Here is a 22,220-nt window from a genome sequence, read left to right as displayed (position 1 = left end):
GATTTGCCAATTGTTTACAAGATAGTAAGTATACATAGTTGTGAATACATGAAATGGGTACATATAAGAAAAATAAAAGAATAAGAGAAACAATAGGACAGGGACGGTAGGCATGTTGGTGCGCTTATGAGGATGGGTGGAGAACCTCAGAGGGGGTGAGGGTGGTCTCTGTGAATGCAATGAGGGGAATTCTGGAAAAGGTACATGAGGGAGGGCAACCTCTAGTGGGCTGGCCTTTCCAAAGAGCACAAATTGATTTCATTGAATTACCAGAGAAAGGGGGTTTGGAAATTCTTGCTTGTGAACTTATCTTTGGCACTGCTCAGAATCAGAACATGTCCAAGGAAAGACACTGGAGTCTCTCCATTCGAGATGCTACTGGGGCGACCCTACTTGGCGAAAATAGGGAATCCAATTCCTGAATTTAAAGACTTGTTTTTGAGAAAATATTTGCAGATACTGTCCAGGTGTTTTTTTGCTTTTTCTGTATAAACAGAGACTGTTGGTGCAACGACCACCTCTTGCTGGGAGCCAACATCCCTTTGAGACTGGAGATTGGGTTCTGACAAAGACTTGGAAAGGCGAGAAGCTGCAGCCTAGCTGGGAAGGCCCGTACCAGGTGCTGTTGACAACTGAATCTGCAGTTCGCACTAGACGCATTACAGCAGAGTCAAGAAGGCACCGGAACCTGAGAAACCTTGGAGGGCAGTTCCAGTGGATGGTCAGCCGCTGAAGCTCACTTTGAAAAGATGAAGAAGTCTGAACCCTGGACTGAGCTAATTGTCTTTATTCTAGGACTGGGACTGGGAACTTCCTGGGGAAGCGAGGATTCACATCAACCCCAGAATGTTACTTGGGTTGTACTTGATTCCCATTCAGATATAGTCAATTGGACTAGCGGAAAGAGGCCTCCCAATACTTGGTTTCCAGAACTGCAATTTGATTTGGGAAGGGTCCTCTTGTCCACCACCGATGACACGTTCATAAAGAAACATCATTTTTACGTCTGCCCTTGACATAAAACTGAAAGAAGCTACAAAAAGACTTGTGGAGGGGCTGATCAGTTTTATTGTGCAGCCTGGAGTTGTGTGTCTATGGGACACATCTGGTGGGACCCTCTGTTCAAAGGTGATCTGATACAGATCATTCTGGGATAGTACAGGACTCCATAAAAACTGAGGGAAGGACTGAACCAAAGAAAAGAGAAAGGGATGACCACCCTAATCTCCACTCTAATAGGATTCTTAATTTTGTTATTATTAATCTTCACCTTTGGTCCATGTATCTTGAACAAATTAATGTGAGTTTGAGTCAAAAATGGAACAAGAACAGGGGGATTGTGGGAAGTGTATTCATTTTATGACTCAAAACTCAAGATGAAAAAGGGAGGTTTTCCTTTTGAAGTAAGGAAATGTGGTATCAAGCACTGATGAGAACTGATCTTGGAATGTTTTTGAAGTGCTGGGAACTATCACACATTTTGGAATGCCTTTGAAATGCTAGATACCGGATAAAGAAGTGTCTGTTACGAGCTAGGCACCATGAAAGATAATAAAATGTAACTTGTATCCTGAAAGATAGATTGTAAATCAAGCCATTTGTATACTGGGAGGGGGAGTAGTAGGGGGTAGTTTTGGGTATAAGAGTAGAGCCTTTAAGCTTTGCCTTCGTTCCTCCCATCTGCCAGGGCAGGAACCCGTTTCTGCAGAAATGTTACAATAAAGCCTTTTTCCTTGGATCAACTTTGAATCCTGGTGGTTTTTCTTAGCCACAATCTCACAAGAGTAAGATATCAATGTCATGATTCTGAATGCAACTTACATTTAAAATGCCCCGACCCCCCTAAGTATAATATGCTGTACTTTTATTTTGCAGGGGGTACACTCGCAACCTAAAACAGTAGTATTTATTCTACAAGATCTGAACTCTAGTAATTCCTTTTGCACCATATATAATACAGATTAATTTTGACTGAAGAAATAACGGTACAGCATTAGACCTTTTTTCTGTTCTTGTATATTGTAAAATAAAGTTAATATAGATTGTGATAACTCTCAGGAATCACACTATAAAGATGACAATTAAAGTGCCCTGAAATGCAACTAAGACTTACGCAATGGTACAAGAGAGACAAATGCAGCCTGCCATTATCATGTAAACATAATTGTGTGAGTCATAATGAAACTAATACAAATGATGCCATTACACAGTGTTGTCATTTGGGCAACGACCCCATTTGTACAAAATATTCTCATGGTTTGTAATAGATGCCAAATTAAGATGGGACAAAAGTTGAATGAGTCAATAAAGCTCACCAAAGAAATAAGTTCTGAGCTTGATTTCTGTGGAACATAAAGACAAACAAAGCCATCTCTAAGAACAGACAGCATGAAAAACAAATGACATGAGAAGTGGCTAACAGAAAATAAACCAGAGCAAGTTTAAGAGAAGAAAAGGCAAGGTGCACTGAAAGAAGAGAGAGTTCTGAAACTGGACTATTGCTAAATACCTGCTTTTGTTTTTCCACTTCCGCACGCATCCTCTCCACTTCAGCCTTTTTTACAGTTCGCTTCATTACAGCTATATCATCACGGACATCTTGGTCCATGTTCTGCATGTAGAAAAGGCGCAGGGACAGATTTTCAATCTCCATTTGAACTGATGAAACTAAGGGGAAAAACATTGAGAAATTGCACCCATATGTATACACACACAAACTTTTGGAGCTTGTGTCAAGCCCCGTCTAATGATGAAAGAACTAAGGAAAGCAGCATGCCATGGGAATTTAATATACAGGAGAAGGACATGACTCCTAGATTTCAGCTTCGAAGTAAGAACTATATAAAATTATACAGTGTATGTGTGTGTGCATAATATTTTATACATTATATAAAAGACTGAAATATAGATTCAAGCTTATATATAAGACAAAAGCAAACTATTATATAATCTCCAAACATATATCATATTTTCCCCCCAGATAAAGCAATGTGCTCTTGCAAGATAAGTATAGCTAACTTTTAATGATAAGTACACTGCTATGTTATATCAAATAAATGCAATCATTCTGGTTTGTTTTGAGACAAACACAACTGATTAGGAATTCTCTATATTCAGAGCATGTTTCCATTTCACAACAGATAATTCATTAATCCCTAAATTATTGAACTAAAGTTTATTAAGCAGTAGCTAATGTATAATAAGACAATTTTGATCACCTCTTTTCCGTTCAACCTGGGTGCCCTGGAATGTCTTCTTATACACATCTCGAAGGTCATGCAACTCCTCCTCTAGCTGCCGCCGTGCCATGGCTATCTGAGAATGGCAATTGTGGTTCTTCTCCAGTTCCATCTGCAGCCGGGCCAAATGCTGCTGAAAGCCATACAGGATCACACCAAGTTCTTCCCTCTGCATTTTTCCACTCTTTATGGCTACTGTCTGCAGTCATGTGAAAGAGGAAATGAGCCCGCAAAAATGCCAAGATATGAGCAGAAATAAGTTCCAAGCAAAAAAAAAAAAAAAATCATACCAACTCTTGCATTTCATCAGTAAACTTTCCTTTCTGTTTGTTGAGATAGGTCTTCAAAGCAGACTGGAATCTTTTCATTAAGGGCTAAAGAAGCAAGGAAGAATATATTAATATATTTCCCAAGCCAAAAAAAAATGACTCCAATTCAAATAACTGTATTTTAACAAAGATTTTCTTCTGGATACTTTCTTGATCTGAATCTCATGTATGGCAATAGTTTGTTTACATGACAAAATAAAAACTAGACTGAATAGCTTAGGATCGCACTGAAGAACCAGCCTTCCCATCTTCATAATTTTCACTTATGACAAATTGATAATATGTATGTTACAATAAAGAATTACCCAAGCTAAAAATATTTCTTCCAAAATGTTGCAGTTGAAAGACATGATCTTCACATGTTCAGAGGCCATCATAATTTTGTAACAAATTTCAAAAATAAATGATAACTTCATTAAAACGAAATAAGGTCATATTCTAAAACTATGGTAGCCTCTCTACCAGTGATGACTAGTCATTTAGTATGAGAAAGATGGTAAGAATATGTTGTGGCAGTAGAAGCTGTCAGCTAGCCTATCTTGGCCTAGATCAGTGTTTTTCAACCTCAGCAACTTTAAGATGTGTGAACTTCAATTCCCAAAATTCCCCAGCTAGCATCTTAAAATTGCTTAAATATGTCTTAAAGTTGATGAAGTTGAGAAACATTGGTCTACATGGAAGAAATTATGTGGCGTGCCACCAAAGGCCATGTCATACCTCACTGCTAGTGGTGTCACACTATGGTTGTGAAGTCCTTTAATTCCATCCCCACCCTCTTGGAAGGGTAGTATTAATACAGCATTTCTCTTGGTATTAAATTTAACTTAAATAAATGTTATGACATTTGATGTCCATTTTGTAGTTATTAGCACCCATAGTCTTTATAGAGTTTTCTTACATGATTTGGATCTAACACAACCAGCTGGATTTCTTCCCCTGTCTCTTCGATGCCCAGTTCCTGCCCAGCCGTAACTTCTCCATCGGGCTGTTCTGTGGGGCCATGCCTACCGACTTCAGAAGTCAACTGCCGAACATCAGAATCAAGAAGGGAAGGGAAAACAGTTGATTGAGTGCTTTCTGTATATGAAGAAAAGAGGGAGGACACCAGAGACAGCAAATTCTTTAGTTTATACATGAAAATTCCCCAAAAATGCTTTGCTTCAAATAACACTCGTTTAGGTAATGATTATGATATTATAACGAAGCATAATCAAAGAAGGCCATTAACACAGGGGAACTGAAAATAGATACAATTTATATGTTGCTTTGCCATGCTTCATTTTTTTGGAAGAAGGAAAGGGAAACCTGTTGTAATCCAAACTCCCTTCTCATGATCCTAAAACAGTGATTAAACTGAATTGTTTGAGCTTTTTGGAATTCAGGATGACAAAATAGGAATATTTTTAGTTTGTGTGGAGGTATGGTTTGTTTGCTGGTTATTTGAATCTGATTTTGTATTAAATTGTTTGGTAGGCATTAACTAAATGTCAACTGTTTATCAGAATATATAATTTAATTGTAATATACACAATGACACTTGGTGACACTTTGCTCTGTTTTAGTTGCTGTATTTCAAATGCTATACAGAATGTTTCTATTTATGTGATTATCATAATTCACTTTAAGCAGATAGAAATAAATTGAATTCAATAAATAAACAAATCCTACATATATCAAACAATCTATCTTTTTCTAATAATTCTTCTGGATTATACATGACAAAATATGTTTCCCTTGTGCCATTTTTATTGCATTTTTCCCGCTTGCTTACTTTTATTCCATTTCTATTCATCTATTTACTATATATTTTTATTATATCGATTATTGCTATTTTTGAAATTTGATCTATACTGTTTTATGTAGCTGAGTGTGAGTATAAATACTATACATGCTAACGTAAAATAGTATCAATGCATATGCTATTCATATTCAGTTACACAAAACTCCTAATTGAATTCCTGACCTCCTGTATATTCAGTATATAGGTAGATAAGAATATAATTGCTATTAATCCCTTTCCAAATGATCAAGATTCTCAAAACACTTTCAAATACCAGACACCATATAACAATAAAATAACAATAAAATAAAGCAGCCAATAATGGAGAATTTGATGTAATGTTCCTATCAAGCAGGAATAAGCAGGATTTTTGAACTGTGCCTCAATGGCAAAGATTCAGTTGTATCTAAGAAATGCAGTAATACTATATAACATCATTCTAGCAAAACAGGGGCTAACCTGACATTGGAGAGAGGTCCACGCGCATTGGAAATTCAGATTTTGCACTGCTGACTCCAGAAGATGGCAAAGAGATTGTTACTTCACTAGAAAGAGCACTCTCCATACTTTTCTCTCCAGAAGCATCAAGCTTCTACAAAACAGAAAAAACTGTTATTAGACGACAACTTCAAAAAGGAGTTTTCATACTAAGAATGACTGATGCTATATAGTTTCTTCTTGAATTTGTCATAGCAAATAAGAATGAAGGTTACTTATGATTTCCTGAAGGCACGGGAGAGTGTTTTAAAAATGTATGGTAATTAATATGGGTAAGAGGCAGCTTTTGGCACTCTTTTTATTTTATTTTACACATTTGTGTGCCTTCTACTTCCAAATGCTTTTAGACAGCTCACAAAAATATTTATTTATTTACAACTTCATAAACTGCTGCAGTTAACCGATTTATAAAAGCAATAACTTTTCTCAATTACATTCACTGAACTGAAGAAAGCATTAAATTGCAGCCTTCTACTTTTCAGATAATGACCTAGTCCTCAGTTATCAAAACAAAACAAAACAAAAAATAATGGTTTTCTCCAGGGACCATTTAGACATAAATATGGGTCTCAAATACTAACATCATTGAACAATCAAGGCATAAGTACCTTGGAACTCTTTTCCAGGCTATTGATTTGCAGAAGGCCCAAATTTAATCCTTAAAAGGAAAGCCAAACCAAGCGTAGCTGCCATCCTAAGGCTTTTCAGCAAGAAAGGAGGCAATCATTTATATAGGATAGACTAAAGGTGTTTTATGCCAAAGTACTATAATACCTCATTTATTTATTGTACTATAATACCTCATTTATTCATTGATTTCCAAACAGAACTAATAAGTAATTTTTCCAATAAAGATTTTTTTAAAGAATGTATTTCTGGTCCCACAATGATAAATCAAACATAATAATTTATTAAGTCTCCGTTAACTATTTAAAAATATTCTTAGCACTGAAGTTCTATAATACTTAAGTTTTTATATGTTTTCTGGAAGCCCTAAACGTGGAAGCCCTTACACAGAATACTTTACAGGCAATAAGTAGCATCTTGTTTTTCACCAATGTAGCTCCCACGACAATGAGTTACACAGCAATAATAATAACCATCCAGTAAGCATCTAAACCATAGCAGTATAACTGAAGGCTCTTATGATTGGCCTACAGGGCCTGATTTTTTGTTACGTTCTGTATATGGCTCTAAAATCTCAAGCTGTGCACCTTTATCAACTCACTGAAGTTGGCTACTATGTCTGAATTATCAATACGCATTTTGACACAATCTATATATTAGGCTCATCTAAATAGATTTAAACATTTTTTCTTAATATTTATTTGCATTTTATTTGCTCCCTTGGTTAATCTGAGACCAAGATCCCTCTTTGTTGTTTCAGGCAGTTTTTTTAAGATACAATAAAGCTAAACCATGAATCTAATGAAACTTTAGACTTTCTTGATACCTGCTCTTAAGCTCTTAGGCTTTCTTGACACCTGCTCTTTCTTGATAGCTACCTTAAGAAGACTGAATCCATCAGAGTCAATATATATACATAGAAATATTAAATTCCTACATTCTACAGGAAGCATCAGTTACCTGGACGAGAGATGGTCCTATTTGCTCAGAAATGCTTACCAATGATATACTTGACACATCCGTCTGTCCTGATAATATCTCCTCAGCACCCTTTGCCCTTCCTCCAATGGATATCATGGAAACACCACCTGTCATTTCTTCAGTGGGCGCAATGAGAGTATCTTTTGTTGCTTCCTCTTTGGTTATCATGGCAGCACTTTCCTCTCCTTCCTCAGTGGCCTCCATGTCACTAACTGTTCCCACTTCCATAGCCAGCGTAGAAGGAACTCCTCCTGCTTCTTCTGTGGTTATCAAGGGAGTAGTAACTGCTCCTTCCTCTGTTGCATTTTTGTCTTCTGGCTGCAATGAGTGAAACAAACTAAATGTTAACTTTTGTATTTTGTTCTGCTGACTTCTAGCACAATCTTATTTTCCATTGTCTATGACTGGAATCCCACTCAAGTCTTACGCTGCCTCAATATGGAAAAGCAATATTCCGAAGCGATATTCCTGGGAGGGAAGAGCAAAAAATGCTGGAAGTAAATGCCAACGGTATAGCTAAAAGCAGGCACCTATATTGAGCAGCAACAAAATAGGAAGATGCTGAAGAGGGATCAACACTTTAGGGACAATGGAAAATGCACAGTTTCATACTACATGAGAAAAGTCCTGTATTTTTCTAAAACAACTTCATGGATGACTTTTTTTCAAGAAAACTGGTCATGTAATGCTCGATAAGGGACCGTTCAAGAGGTTGGATGGCACTTGGATGCTGCTAAGGAAAAGCAAAGGCTCTTTCAGAATGCAAATGGTGTTTATAATGGCTAGATTAGAGCTTTCAAAATATATAGTTGTTGACATTGCTAACAAGAATATTCAAAGCAGCGAACACAGATTATAGTGTGAACATAGAACATAAGATTCATGAATATGGGAAAACTCAACACAATGAAAAATGAATCAACAATATATTGGCATCTTAGGCATGAGCAGACTGAAATGGACAAGGACTGGATACTTTCAATCAGAAGATTGTGCGGTCTGATACCCAGGACATAAAAAACCAAGAAAGAACAGTTCTGTATTCATAGTCAGGAAGGATTAGATAATAACAGGATACAATGCAATCAATTACCCATCAAATAGTATCAATTAAGAGTTCACAGATCTCAGTTCAAAGAATTGGAAGAGGTCAGTCTACATACCATTTTGATATCAAAGAAAGGATACTCAGCACTACCTGGAGCCTTTTCAGCCTGTTCAGGGTGGGACACAATACTAAAACAGCATGGGCCATACAAGTCAGTGATGAGTAGAAGACTCTGGATGGGGGTGGTGCAACTATTTGGCCCTTCTGAACTTCTCAACAATGTTAAATATCACTGACCATGGTGTCCTTCTGGACTGACTTCAGGGATTTGAAGCAGGAAGCAATGTTCCTCCAATGTACTGTAGTTCTCCTCTTACCTCTGCAGCTAGTTCTTGTCAGTTTTCGTGGAGAAAGAGAGATTGGGCCCTAGGTCCCTGCAATGTGAGATGCCTCGGGGCTTAGCCCTTTTGCCTCTCATTTTTTAAATATTTACATGAAACTCTGGCTTCCACCCCTAGCTGAACAGGTGATGCTGTAGTACTGTTGGCTGAATGCCTGAAAACGATAAGGGTTTGATTGGGGAAGAACTGACTTTAACTCAACCCTGGAGGTCGGCCTTGGGTTTTGGCCTTCCAGGTTCAGATGATATTTCATCTTTGATTGGGTAGTTATGTAAATGTTTTCAATAAATAAATAAGCAATGTACAGACTAATGTATGGTATCCTTAATTTAATTATCCAAAGCAGATCAGTGCCCTATCTGGAGACGACAGATGCTCAAGCTAGCATTAGAAAAAGATATGGAGGAAAAGACAGTACTGCTGACATCCACTGAATAATTGAGAAAGTCAAAAGAATAAAAAAGTCATTGATTACAGAAAGCTGTTCAGTTGCATTGACCACATCATGCTCTGGAATGTCCTTAACAAAATGGAAATCCCATAACCATCTCATTGTCCTCATGCCCACAGACAGGACAGGAGATATAGAGAAGGTGGAATATAACAAAATAAGCCTAGTTTTAAAGTGAAGGGGACACAGCAATAACTTGCACTATGCCAATGCCATTATTCTGCTAGCAGAACATGCAAATGATTTGCAAACTGTAGTAATCAATATTAAGTATTCAGTGAAAAAATTGAAACTTTTTAAAGATTAAATTAATTAATTAAATTAATTTTAAGATTAAATATAAACAGCTCAAACTAAGAGCTGGTACGGTAGCCAACTCTGACTTGACAATGAAGATACTGAAATGATGGATAATGTAGAGCAGGGATGTCAAACTCAATCTGGCCCACGGATGCTTAGATCTGGCCCACGGATGCTTAGATCTGGCCCACGGAGCCACCCTGGAAACAGTGAGGGACCGGCCAGTAGTGCCTCTGCCAGTAAAGACGGGACCCGGGTGTGTGTGCAAGTGTGGCCTACCCAAGCTCTGTTTTCGCTGCAGGAGGCTGTCACGGCCGAAAATGGAGCTCAGGAACCTATTTTCACTGGCAGAGTGCTTGGGCCACCACAGGCGCCCCCAACACGAGTGATGTCAAGCTGGCCACGCCCACACCAGCCATACCCACTGGCCCCCAAGGTCAAACACAATCCTGATTGGCCCTCAATGAAATTGAGTTTGACACCCTTGATGTAGAGAATAAGGAAGATGATCTTGACAGAAATATGCAGGCAAACGAGGCTGTATGTCCAGAATGAAATAACAATTGGAAACAACTCAAGCAGACGCCTCCCTAATTTAGTAGAGGATAAGAAAGAGGAATTTTGGTATAATCAGACTTGCAAATTCTATTATAACCAATCTCAATATAAGTAGTTTCAGCATCTCTGTGGAATGGAATTTTTGGTATGGGGCTGATAGATGCCTTCTGCCTTTTAGGATTGACTATCAGTGGTACAGAAACCAGCAATCAAGAAATATGCTACAGATTAGCACTTGATAAGGTACCGGTAGCAACAAAAGGCTTAGAATAGGTATACTTACAAATATCAGAATCATGCAGGGGATGACTTTTCTTGTGATATATGTGGAAGCACTAGTTGGATTTTGAAGAAGTAGAATAGAATAGAAAGAGTATTTATGCTTTTGAATGAAATTCTAAACTTTGGCTCATTCACTCAAATCAGCACTGAATCAGCCCTGACATTGTCATAGATTCAAATCTTTTGTTTATAGTGGCAGACTGGGAATTTGTTTGTTGTAAAAATGGGGAAAACAACCAGTAAGAAAAGATAAATAACATTAAAATGTTCTTTCCAATTTGTAAACTGCTGGCAGTGCTCAGGTTTTTATATAACATATTGCAGCACAGAAGCACTCTATAAGAATGTTCTACTTATAGCTTGGACACAGAGGATTAAAAAATAGACTACCTCATTTGAAATCCTGCTGGCTCACAAAAGCCAAAGTGAATGAACCAATTGAATGTCTTTTTAACCCAGTTCTTTTTTTAAAAATCTTCCTACTTACTCCAACCTTCCTTAGGGCCTTTGGAATGCAAATCTTTATTAACCACAAGCATTACTGCAGTTTCATGTTATGAGAAGACATCCCTAAATTCTGTGAGGAAGCTTCACTGAGATCTAAAGTCCTCAGTTAGTCCTCCTAGAAGGAGGACAAAAATATCTCTTCCACCCAAAACAAAGTAAGGGTGATTCTTAGAAGGTATGTGGTAATTATCCCACCTTACTTTCCTGTTTACTATAACCATATATTTTGCTTTCTTGTTCCCCAATTTAAACATGTACTGCATGTATTGAAAACTTCTGATTTAATCTGTATTTAATTTTCATTTTCTCAAAATTTTCACACACGTAACATTACCCCTTTATCTTCTGCATCTTCTTTCTTATCTTCTTTCTCATCTTCTTTCTCAACTTCTTTTTCATCTTCTTTATTTTCTTCTTCTGGAATTTGTCTACTCTCTGATTCAGCACTTCATTTAAATGTAAAGAAAAAAATTATTTAATACCAATTCAAGCAGATGTTTAAATCACTCACATAAGAAAGAGTGATCATGCCAATGTACCAAACATAAAATTAATCTTATGCATTATTTATATTCTTCATTCTTTCTTTCCAAAAGAAAGATCCAGGTTGGTCCAGGTTAGAAACTGTGAGACTGTGAGTTTTTAAGCTGCCTTAGCCATGAAAGCCAATTGGGTGACTTTGGGTCAGTCACTCTCTCTGTCAGCCCAACCCATCTCAGAGGGTTGTTGTTGTGGGGATAATAGGAGAAAGGTAAGGTGGACATGATCACAGTCTTGCTTTATTTTTAAAGGGAAGGAAGGAAGGAAGGAAGGAAGGAAGGAAGGAGGGAGGGAGGGAAGGAAGGAAGGAAGGAAGGAAGGAAGGAAGGAAGGAAGGAAGGAAGGAAGGAAGGAAGGAAGGAAGGAAGGAAGGAAGGAAAATATATAGGGGAGTTTATATTCCCCTACATTTCAAATTTCCTAAATGTAACAAGCATAATTTGCAGCAATCTGTCTATTTGAGGTTGAAAATTGCATGCGAAAAATTCTGCTTAGATGACTGGCATGTGTTCCCAGATTTTATTTAAAACCGTGAAATTTCAGAATGACAACTGCTTCCTCCGGTTAGCTACGTATACACGTTTGAGTTAATGCCATTTCCCAAGGAATAACTTTTTTTTTAATGAATAATCAGTTTTTTTAGCTTACTCAACTTTTCCAGCGAAACACTATACTCCCAATTTAAGTTCTTTTTTTCGCACCCTCTTGTTTAAAAAAAGGCTTTTGGTTCCCTTTTTTTTTTCTTTGCTCACCCCGCACTCGGCTCCATGCTGTCTTCCGTTGCTAAGCGACGCTATCAACAGTCCGCGGGCTTCCTTTTCCTCGCTGCCCCGCCCTGACTTCTCGGATGATGCCAATTGAAAAAAAAGGGGTGTGTGCAAATCTGGACAGAACCATTTCTCAACATCACCTTCAGTGACAAAGCCGCAGCGTTGTTTCTCAACCTTAGCCATTCCCAGGTGTGTGTACTTCAAGTCCCAGAATTCCACAGCTAGCACAGCTAAATGAATAAAGACTCTGGGAACTGAAGTCCACGTATCTGGAAAACGCCAATGATGGGAAGCAACGATTAGACAAAGCGTGAAGACCGAGGTTCCGTGAAGCAAACATAGAGTTAGGAAAGGTTAGACTCATTCATGGTTAGAACAATTAAAAACTGTTGTTGGCTTGTTGAGGAACCAAATAATTTTACGTGACTCCAGTTCGTTCCCCCCCTCCCCGTTCAGAGAAGAAAGCTCCAATTTAATTCTCGCGATACTACAACAGCCTCTTCAGAACCATCATTCTCAGCGTTTTCTTGAAATTTGGCGGGAAAGAGGTTGGCGTAACGATGGAGAAGTCTTGCTTACAGTCGCCGCCGGTGAAGGTCCTGGCTGCGCAGCTGAAGCGGTGCCGTCAAGTCCCTGGCGGCTCATGGTTGTTGGACCGGGAAGAGTATGGATGTCCGGCGTTACCCGTGTCTCTGGTCTGGATGCAGGGCAAAGTACTGGCAGTGGAGCAGGATGGTTCGACTGTGCGGTTGCTGGACGAGAGCGGCTCTTTCGTGGTTTCCGGCGTGGAGAGAGTCCCTAAGGGAAAACCTTGCCTCAGCCCTGGAAATTATGTGATGGTGATGGGCTTGGTGCAGGGTTGCATGCCAGAACCTGTCCTTCAAGCTGTGAAGATGACGGATCTTTCGGGCAATCCCCTGCACAGGACTATGTGGGAGTTGGAAGTGGAAGATTTGCAACGAAGCCTCCTCTCGTGAATGAAGTTGGCATGTCAAAATGGGAATCCTTTCCTGCACGTCTCTCAGTAACAAAACAAATGGGATGGAAATGCCTGCATTGTTTAGAAGGCGTGGATTAATTCCGGCTGGATTAGCTTGTGCAAAGTAATATTTTGTACTTGAGGGTACCTGGATTGTTGCAAAGATAAAATATCTATATTGAATATATTCATTGCCCCATTGTGGAGAATGCTCTTCTTTCTTCAGGCTGGACTTCCATTAAAGGAGTACTGTGCTACAGACATCTGACTTCAGACATTACTATTTTAACAGATATGCAAAGACTACTCTCTTAAAATAATGATTCTATCCATCCGAATGACTTACAATTCTAGAATAAAACTGTTTTGATAACAATGGATAGTGTTAATTTGAAGGCTTGTTTTTAATGCGTAAGTCTGAGAGGTAGACCACATCCCAATATAGCAAGAGTTCAGAGAAACAATTGCATGATAAAGTTATACTATATCACAATAAAATATGCATTTATTACTAGAGTGTCTGGTTTAATGTTCCTGGATAGTGAATAACTAGACTCTTGATGACATATTTAATGGAAATAAAATATATTTTAAGTGTTATTTTTTAAAAACTTTGCTATTGGAACCTTTAATGGTGGAATTGTCCTGGAGTTTGAAAATAGTGCCTCAGACATTTCACATTTTTGCCTTCCAGCATGTTATTTTGATAATCTGAAAAGTGTAAAAAGCACCTGGTACTCCCAGTATAATACAAAAAGTGTATTCTGCTTTGGCCAGCTGTTTATCTAGTACCCTCTTTCGCAAGTTAGATTTAGTCTTTTAATTCAAGATAATACAGATTTTGTGGAATTTCTTTGGTTTCTCAGAGTAATAGTGAATATAAACTTAAAAAGTTATACATTCTTGGACATTTAGCATATGCAATACTTGAAGGAGGCTTCTAGAATGTAGTTTTGTTCTAATCATTTAGATGTAAATAATTCACAAACAAGATTAATAGAATAGTATTCATTCTTATATCAATAAGTATGGCATGAAAATTCTTTGCTGACAATTTTTAAACATCTTCATGTTTCATATCTCAATAAAGATTCTCAGGCATCCAGGTGAGTCATGGCAATTGTACTTCTTGTTGGTTCAAAACGTTTTGCTGCTTATCCAAATAGCTTCATCATTCTGAGCAAGGGGGTTAGGGGGAACCCCATATATGTCTCCTGGACCTGTGTCTGAATACCACTTATTTCACTTTCAGAGGTGACTTCTACAGATAGAAATACGGCTGAGCTGTGGATCCCCCCCCCATTGTTACCAATCTATTCATGGAAGAAGTAGAGAAGACAGCACTAAGCACCTTCCAGGGATGACATCACCCACTAGTTTTCAGGTATGTGGATGACACCTGGGCAAAAAAATCAAGTACAGATCTTCACAGACCATATAAATACTGCCCAAATATCAAGTTCATCAGGGAAGACACCAAGGACAACAGGCTTGTGTCCCTAGTCTGTGAAGTTCTGATTAGGATCTGTGGCAACCTAGAAATAGAGAGCTACAGGAAACCCACACTCGGAGATCAGTACCTGCTGTTTTACTCCCACCATCCACTTCAACACAAGCTAGGCACCATCAGAACACTCTATTATAGGGCAGAAAACATCCCCACCTCCAGGAATGCCCCAAAGAAGGAAAACAGTCATTTAAGGACAGCTCTTAAGGCCTCAGGATATCAGATTGGGCCTTTATTAAATCAGCATCTGGATCCAACAAAAGAATGGCAGACAGAGCTGAGGCTAAGAGTCAACAGGTCATTCCTTATATGGCTAGTGTATCAGAAAAGCTAAAACATATTTGGAAAGCACCACATACCTGCGTTCTTCAAACCCACAACACACTGAGACAGAGGATTGTTCACCCTAAAGAACAGACATAAAAACATACAAAAAGTAATGTGTATGCAGTCCAATGCAGTGAGGAGTGTTCAGAGTTCTGTATTGGAGAAACCAAGCAGTTTTTACATAAGAGGATGGCCCAGCATAGGAGAATCAACACCATAGGACCAGAATCATCAGTATACTTCATTTAAAAGAAAAGGGGCACTCTTTTGAGGACAGTAATGCTCACATTTTGGACAGGAAGACAGGTGGCTTGAGAAAGCAGTGAAGGAATCCATTTATGCCAAAGTGGAAAATTCTTCCCTCAGTAAAGATGGAGGTCTCAGATACCTGTCTCATTTTTTAATGCTACCTGTGCATCACTTCCAAGGAAGATTAAAATGACAGATTCACCAGGAAGGCCACACTTAATGACCCACTTAGGTAAAGGATTTAGGAGTTGGAGCATTTACATTCCAATAACTTTGCTTATTCACTTAAGAAGCCTGTCCAAATTGGTGAGAAATGAAACCGCTCTGGAGGACATATATGGGGTTCCCCTAACCAACTTGCTCAGACTGAAGAAACTATTTGAATAAGCAGCAAACATTTCCAACTAAGAAGAAAGGGACTCCAGTTGCCATGACTGAACGTCTAGACATCTTCATGTTTCATGAAGATACCTCCAAGGTGCCCACCATAGAGAAACATTTGATTCATCTTAAGAAGTTCTATTTTCAAAATATTTATAGTGTTTTCTCTCCCCCCAAAACAAGTCTTGCCAAATAATCTGTAATTTGTCACTAAATACTGGCTTCCATAGTCATTTTGGCCTGAGTTGCAGGAGAGACTAAGTATCTAAAAGCATCCTGGATGCAGGATATTTCAAAAAGCACCCCACGGGCATTATGCAAGCTCCTTATACTGTATTATTGAATTAGCATTCTTTTGAAAGAGTTTTAGACATGTGTACAGGATTTTAGTTTTTTGACAACACTGCCAATCCTGTCATTCAGAAGATCAATTTAAATGGGAAAAGGCCAGATTCTGTCAGATGTTTGCATTATGTTATTCAGTCTTCTGCCGACAAAGGTTTTGCATGGCTGGACTTTCTATTATTTGAGAGACGGGGTGGTAGTGCCATTTTGCAACTTGAAATTCATCCACGCCTATCACTTGAGCCATTTGAAATGTGGCCAAAGCTTTTATCTCAAGTGCCCACCCACAACTGTCAGGACCACCCCACCATGTGTTAAAAGCAGCAGTTGGTGTTTAGGTGACAGGCAATGATAGGTGGGAGGGAATAAAATTAATAACAACTGTTAAGATGCCTTCATCTGTCAGCCTCACTCATGAGTAGGGTTATGACATTGGCATTTTACTTAGGCCTGCATAATTTTGCTGCCAACTCAAGGACTAGAAGAAAGCACATTGATGTGAACTAAGTGAATATCGTCGGTATAGAATTTACTGGCAGGATAATATGTGAAGAATTGCAGTCTAATATCTTTGGACATGCCACTCCATTACTTTTGAGGGACTTCTTAAATAGTTAAGCTGAAGCTAGCAAATTGAACTTGATGGATGTCCATATCTGATTCAATGCCATGTTCACACGTTTAACTGGTTACTAAATTCATGTTTTGGGTTCATACAATATATAATCACAGACTAACTGAACAGGGTGATTCAAAAAAACCTGCAAAGTTACAGTATTATTAGCCAAGCTTAGCATGTTGCATGAATATGTCTGTTGAAGACAGCTAGTCCAGTATTAAAGCTCTTATTTTCCCATATCCAAAGTAGGGATAAAATTCAAGCAAGATTCTCAATATGTTAATAATTTATGAGCAATGCAGCTACAATAATTCCAAATATACATGTACAAATATACATGTTATTTGTTTGAGCAGTGAATTGACACTGAACAATATTTGAAATATTGTATGCTGTTGGTAGAAAGATACAACTAAAAAGTGTTATTTATTTCAATTCATGAAGCAGGCTTGCAGACATTTTGGGTAAACTTAAATGCTGTGAACTAAAATGAAATCTGATAATCTGAATATCTGTAGTAATATCTGTAGTAATATTAAGGGCGTGCATAAGCGCACCAACGTGCCTACCGTCCCTGTCCTATTGTTTCTCTTATTCTTTTATTTTTCTTATATGTACCCATTTCATGTATTCACAACTATGTATACACTTATACTTATTATCTTGTAAACAATAGGCAAATCAAATAAATAAATAAAATAAATTAATTAATAATGTAATATAACTAATACCTGTAACATAGATATTAATTATAATGTAATGTGATATAATTAAGAAAGGCCTTTTGTTGGCACTTCTGAACCCACTTTTCAGATCACTTTTTAATGTAGTAGTTTAAGATGCATATTGGGGTCAGTCCTGGGAGTTGGGGGAAAAAGACTCCAGTGTAAGGGAACCATTTTGGCAGAGCAATTTTGGTAAGCGCCTGTTCCCTCCGCCAAAGGCTAGGGAACCGCTGAAAAGAACAGAGCGATTCACGTTCCCGCTTGCTCCACCTCCAAATCCTGAGCGGATCCGGCAAGAGTATAATACAGGCAGGGTTAAGCAGATCGAGTTGGGTGTGACTGCGTTTGGCCGCGCCTACTTTCCCTGCAAATCCTCTCGCGCGGCGCTGATCTAGGAGGAGGCAGCGGCGGCGGCGGTGGCCTCTGGGTGAGAACTTGCCCCGCTGGGCATCGGGCTGGGTGGGCGAGGCTGATCCCAGGTTGGGGGCTGGGGCGAAGGCATCTCAGCCTTTGATGGGAAAGCTTAGGAGGGAAGTTCTGGCGTTGGGAGAGCAGGGTGGATTGTGGGGTGGGGTCTCCGCCGAGGCCCTGAGACGATTTCTTCGCGTGGATTGCGTGGAAGGTGCTGCTTGCGCGGGAGGAGACGAGGCCCTATGGACTGCCTTGGAGAAAGGGTTACGGGTCAGGGCATCTCGCTGGAGTGAGTTCACCTGCTCGGTTCATATGAGGCAGTACTGTGAAGGGATCTTGCACTCCAGATGATTGTAGAGCGATAGGATATGGGGCACTATTTAGGATTATGCGTGTGCAGTGGGGGGGGGGGGGGAATTACTGCACCAGGGAACGAGGAAAGGGTAGTGAGTGGTGTGCAGAAGAGACTAAAGATTCACTCAAGGAAGTGTGTTGTCTCACGGCTTCTTAAGTCTTTCAAAGATGCGCTCCTTTACTCCTCTTGACTAACAAAGTACTATCGTATTTTACTATCTATCTGAATGATGATGGCTGTACCAGACATGCTTTCCATTCACTACTTCCCTTCATTTAAACATATGTTTTTTCCTTCTTGGCCCTCCTTTGAAGGGCATTTTGAAGATGCCTCCTAACTATTGTAATCAGCAAAAGGAATGGGTGAGGGCATCTGCTCCATGCTATATTTTCCCAGGTTAGCATCCTGGGCTGCATTCTTATTGGAAATTTTCCTCAGTTGATGAATAAAAACATCCCAGTTTATCAGGAGTAACATAATGTCAGGCTGTTTGATTAAGGAAAAGCTCTTAATTAGAAAGGATTCTTTTGCCTGTAACCTTCCCTTACCCCTCCCCCCATATAATGACGAAAATGGAACTGTTCCCAATTATTTGGTAGGATATACTATAGCAGATATGAATCTAATAATCTGAGGCAAACAGACTTTTGTTTTAAACAACAGATGATCTCTGTGTTTCATGTTCTACTTATTTTAAAACCTTTAATTGTTCAGTCAATAAAGGAAGTGGAAAGCCCTGATGAAAATAATGAATCTGGAAGTACAGCTAGCAGCCTATTAATCTTGTGAGATGTTGGGCGTGTCAATGCCACGCATGCTTAATTCTGCATAGGATCAAGTTGTTAAGAAGCAGTGTGCTATGTTCACTTCTTAATTTACAGTGATGCTGCCAGCTATGAAAGAGATTGCATCTTTCTCTTCCTCTACCTCCCCCACTCAAAACCAATGAATAATTCATATTGGCTCAGTGGTGGCCATAAAGTATGGATCACATATCATATATGGTCTGTGCTTTGAATTCCTGCCAAAATGCAGTTCATCTTTAGTCTCAGAACATAATAAAATGGAAACATAATAAACAGGTAATCTCCTATTTTGTCTCATTTTTTTTCTTTCAATTATTCCACATAGTTTCTTCATACTCCTAAACTATTCTGTTTAAATGAAAAAATAACCAAAGCATTTCATTGCATTGTTTCAGACTGCACTCTTCCAGTGATGTGTGTCTGATGAGGAAAAAGGGTATTTTCACCATGTGCATTTTCTCTTCAAAGGCAATCCTTTGAAAAAGGAATCTCCCGAGGGAATAGCTTTAGTACGTATCGGGAGGAACATGGCACTTGGAATCAGCCTGTCTGCATAAAATAATAGCTCTTGAAGAAGCTATTACTTTTGCAAATTGCAAAGCATACTAATGTAGAGGATCAGAGAGACTTTCAGTGGTTTGACTGGAGTAGAACATTGATTAACTTGTACATGGGGCAATGTTTTTTCTGTTTGACAATGTCCCAGATAGCAGTATCTGGCTAGTCTTGCCTGGATTTGGAAGTTACGCATGTTTAGGGCTGAAGGTATTACAAATGGTCCTTAGCTTCTGATTACAAATTGAGTCCGACATTTCTGTTGTTAAGCTAGACATTTGTTAAGTGAGTTTTGTCTCATTTGATGATTTTTCTTACCACACTTGTTAAGTGAATCACTGCAGTTATTAAGTTAATAACACACTTGTGACGCGAATCTGGCTTCCCCATTGATTTTGCTTGTCAGATGGTCACAGGAGGGGATCTCACGACCCTGAGACACTGCAACCATTATAAATATGAGCTAGTTGCCAAGCACCCAAATTTTGATCATGTGACCATGTGGATGCTGCAACAGTCATAAGTATGGAAAACAGTCAGAAGTCACTTTTTTCAGTGCTGTTGTAACTTTGAATGGTCACTAAATGAACTAACTAATTAAATGGTGATTACCATGGAATTCAAGAGTAAAGGCTTTATTTTAACATTTGGTGAGTTATAATGAAAGCATATAATACAGTGCAATTTAATATACTGAATTTACAATGGCAGAAACCAGGAAGCAGTGCTGTGGCTTAGTGCCATATATGAACTAGACAGTGTGCCATAGGAACCATAATGAACTAACGTGCACCTTGATATCATAGTACAAATGACACAAATCATATAATTTGTGTCAGACATTTAATGTGTGTGGTGCAAATTACATCAATTCTATCATTTGCATAATAACATCACTCTCCCCCTCTCCAGATTTCTATACAGCTACTGACCGATCAGGAAATAAAGTTGTTGATCAAGCACTTTGAGACAATTTTATGAAAATAAGTGGTACACTCTCTAACATTACAGAAAAAATAAGGAAGACCTGGATCAGAAAGATTTTCAAAACAAGTGTGACTAGTTAAACTTGAAGGGAATGTTTGAAATTGCTGGATCAAATCACTGTGGTTTGCATGTCAGGAAAAAAAAGGCAAACGGCAGCATAGTTTTGGTTTAGGCAATAATTTTAAAAATGCCTTCCAGTAAGGAAATGTGCAAAATCAGGGGAAAGTAAATTGTGGCTGCATGTTGATGAGGGCATTTGCAGAGAAAGCAAGTTTGGAGCATGGGACAATGTGCCTCTCTTGAAATTTGGCTCCAGGACAATACCTACACAGGAATTGAGACCCAGTTAAGGCTGTAGTGCTGATTATTGCATGAGCTCCAGATTAAAATAGCCTGTCTGTTTGCACCCCAGCCAGAAATCAAAGTGAGATACTGCCTTAATGGGTAGGGGATAATAATGTGGACAAGGTTGTATGGAAAAATACCATCTGAATTAGAATTGCTACTTAACTTTGTCCATACGTATGGACAATATATTGCAATGGTGTTTGTGCCAGCCTTCCCATGAGTAGAGGAAAAATAGTGAAAACTGAAGAAATCTAGATGGCCTTTGAAAATAACATTAAGAGTCTGGATGAAGATGACTACTACAAATACCTGGGCATCCTTCAACCTGGCAACATCAAGCACACCAAAGACAAGAAGAAGATTAGAAGACTATCTTCAAGATGAGAGTGAAGACTATCTTAAAGTCCCAACTCAATAGAGAAAATGCTATCAAGGCAATTAACACTTGAGAAATTACAATCATTAAATACACAGCTAAAATAGTGAACTGGACTCAAGCAGAACTAAAAGTCTTGAATAGGAAGACTAGAAAAATGGCAATAAATTATACCCTTCCATGCAGAGATGTTGATAGACCCTAATTACCAAGGAAAATAAGTGGGAATGGAATGTTGGAAGTACTCCAGCCAGATGAAGTACTGAAAGGCTTTGGAAGAATATCTGAAGGACCATGAAGAAGATGCACTAAAGCTAGTACACCACAAAGGCTTATTGAACACCAGAGAGACTAAACTGGCTTAAAAGAATGACTGCTACAGAAAAGGTAATAACAATTGGAAGGGACCTTGGAGCTCTTTTAGTTGAACGCTGCTCAAGTAGGAGACCTTAAACTGTTCCAGTCAAGTGGCTGTCCAGACTCTTCTTAAAAATCTCCAGTGATGGAGCACCAAGAACTTCTGAAGGCAAGCCATTCCACTGGTTAATTGTTCTCACAGTTAGGAAGTGTTTCCTTAGTTCTAGGTTTCTTTTTTCCTTGATTAGTTTCCATGTATTGTTTCTTGTCTTCTGGTGCTTTAGAAAATAGATTGATCCCCTCTTCTTTGTGGCAGCCCCTCAAATATCATATCACTCCTAGTTCTTCTTTACACTAGACTAGCCATACTCAATTCTTGCAACTACGCATATATTTTAACTTCCAGATCCCTAATGATTTTTGTTGCTCTTTTCTACACACTTTCCTGAGTGCAGAAAATCCTAGAATCCTTATAGATGACATTGTTTAATTGAAGGAACTTGAAGTGCACCAACCTTGCAGGATCAAAACAGCCAGGCTGATGTTATGGACAATTGGTGGTCCCTCAAATAACAAGGTTTT

The 22,220-nt window shown here is 38.7% G+C and overlaps 3 protein-coding genes across 6 annotated transcripts in view; 2 read left to right on the top strand and 1 right to left on the bottom strand.

The window, feature by feature from the left end:
* CCDC40 (coiled-coil domain 40 molecular ruler complex subunit) overlaps positions 1 to 12,411 on the bottom strand; it is a 35,077-nt gene extending 22,666 nt beyond the window's left edge. Inside the window, 8 exon segments of the mRNA XM_087955964.1 lie at positions 2,510 to 2,667; positions 3,219 to 3,438; positions 3,530 to 3,613; positions 4,467 to 4,645; positions 5,808 to 5,940; positions 7,473 to 7,772; positions 11,336 to 11,447; positions 12,294 to 12,411. Of these exon segments, the coding sequence (XP_087812090.1) occupies positions 2,510 to 2,667; positions 3,219 to 3,438; positions 3,530 to 3,613; positions 4,467 to 4,645; positions 5,808 to 5,940; positions 7,473 to 7,772; positions 11,336 to 11,447; positions 12,294 to 12,310 (1,203 nt within the window). The 5' untranslated portion in view covers positions 12,311 to 12,411.
* Positions 12,412 to 12,759: 348 nt separating this feature from the next.
* RMI2 (RecQ mediated genome instability 2) lies at positions 12,760 to 13,890 on the top strand. The gene has a single exon (XM_026667219.2). The coding sequence runs from the start codon at positions 12,872 to 12,874 to the stop codon at positions 13,286 to 13,288; it is 417 nt and encodes a 138-aa protein (XP_026523004.1). The 5' UTR covers positions 12,760 to 12,871; the 3' UTR covers positions 13,289 to 13,890.
* A 3,872-nt stretch (positions 13,891 to 17,762) lies between these two features.
* The window catches only part of TBC1D16 (TBC1 domain family member 16), an 81,682-nt gene continuing 77,224 nt past the window's right edge, over positions 17,763 to 22,220 (top strand). For 2 of the 4 annotated variants that reach the window (XR_015747694.1, XM_026667272.2), the window contains exon 1: positions 17,765 to 17,870. The gene's annotated coding sequence lies outside the window, so the exon portion shown is untranslated. Of the gene's footprint in view, positions 17,871 to 17,945; positions 18,144 to 22,220 lie in introns of those variants that run through there. The other 2 variants (XM_026667273.2, XM_087955963.1) reach the window with 2 other exon arrangements.

Source organism: Notechis scutatus, chromosome 2, assembly GCF_049901735.1.
Source record: "Notechis scutatus isolate UNSWTSFEM ecotype Mainland chromosome 2, rNotScu1.2, whole genome shotgun sequence".
In the NCBI taxonomy this organism is placed as follows: domain Eukaryota; kingdom Metazoa; phylum Chordata; class Lepidosauria; order Squamata; family Elapidae; genus Notechis; species Notechis scutatus.
Note: the sequence above shows the minus strand (reverse complement) of the source record. Positions and strands in the feature narration are given on the sequence as shown.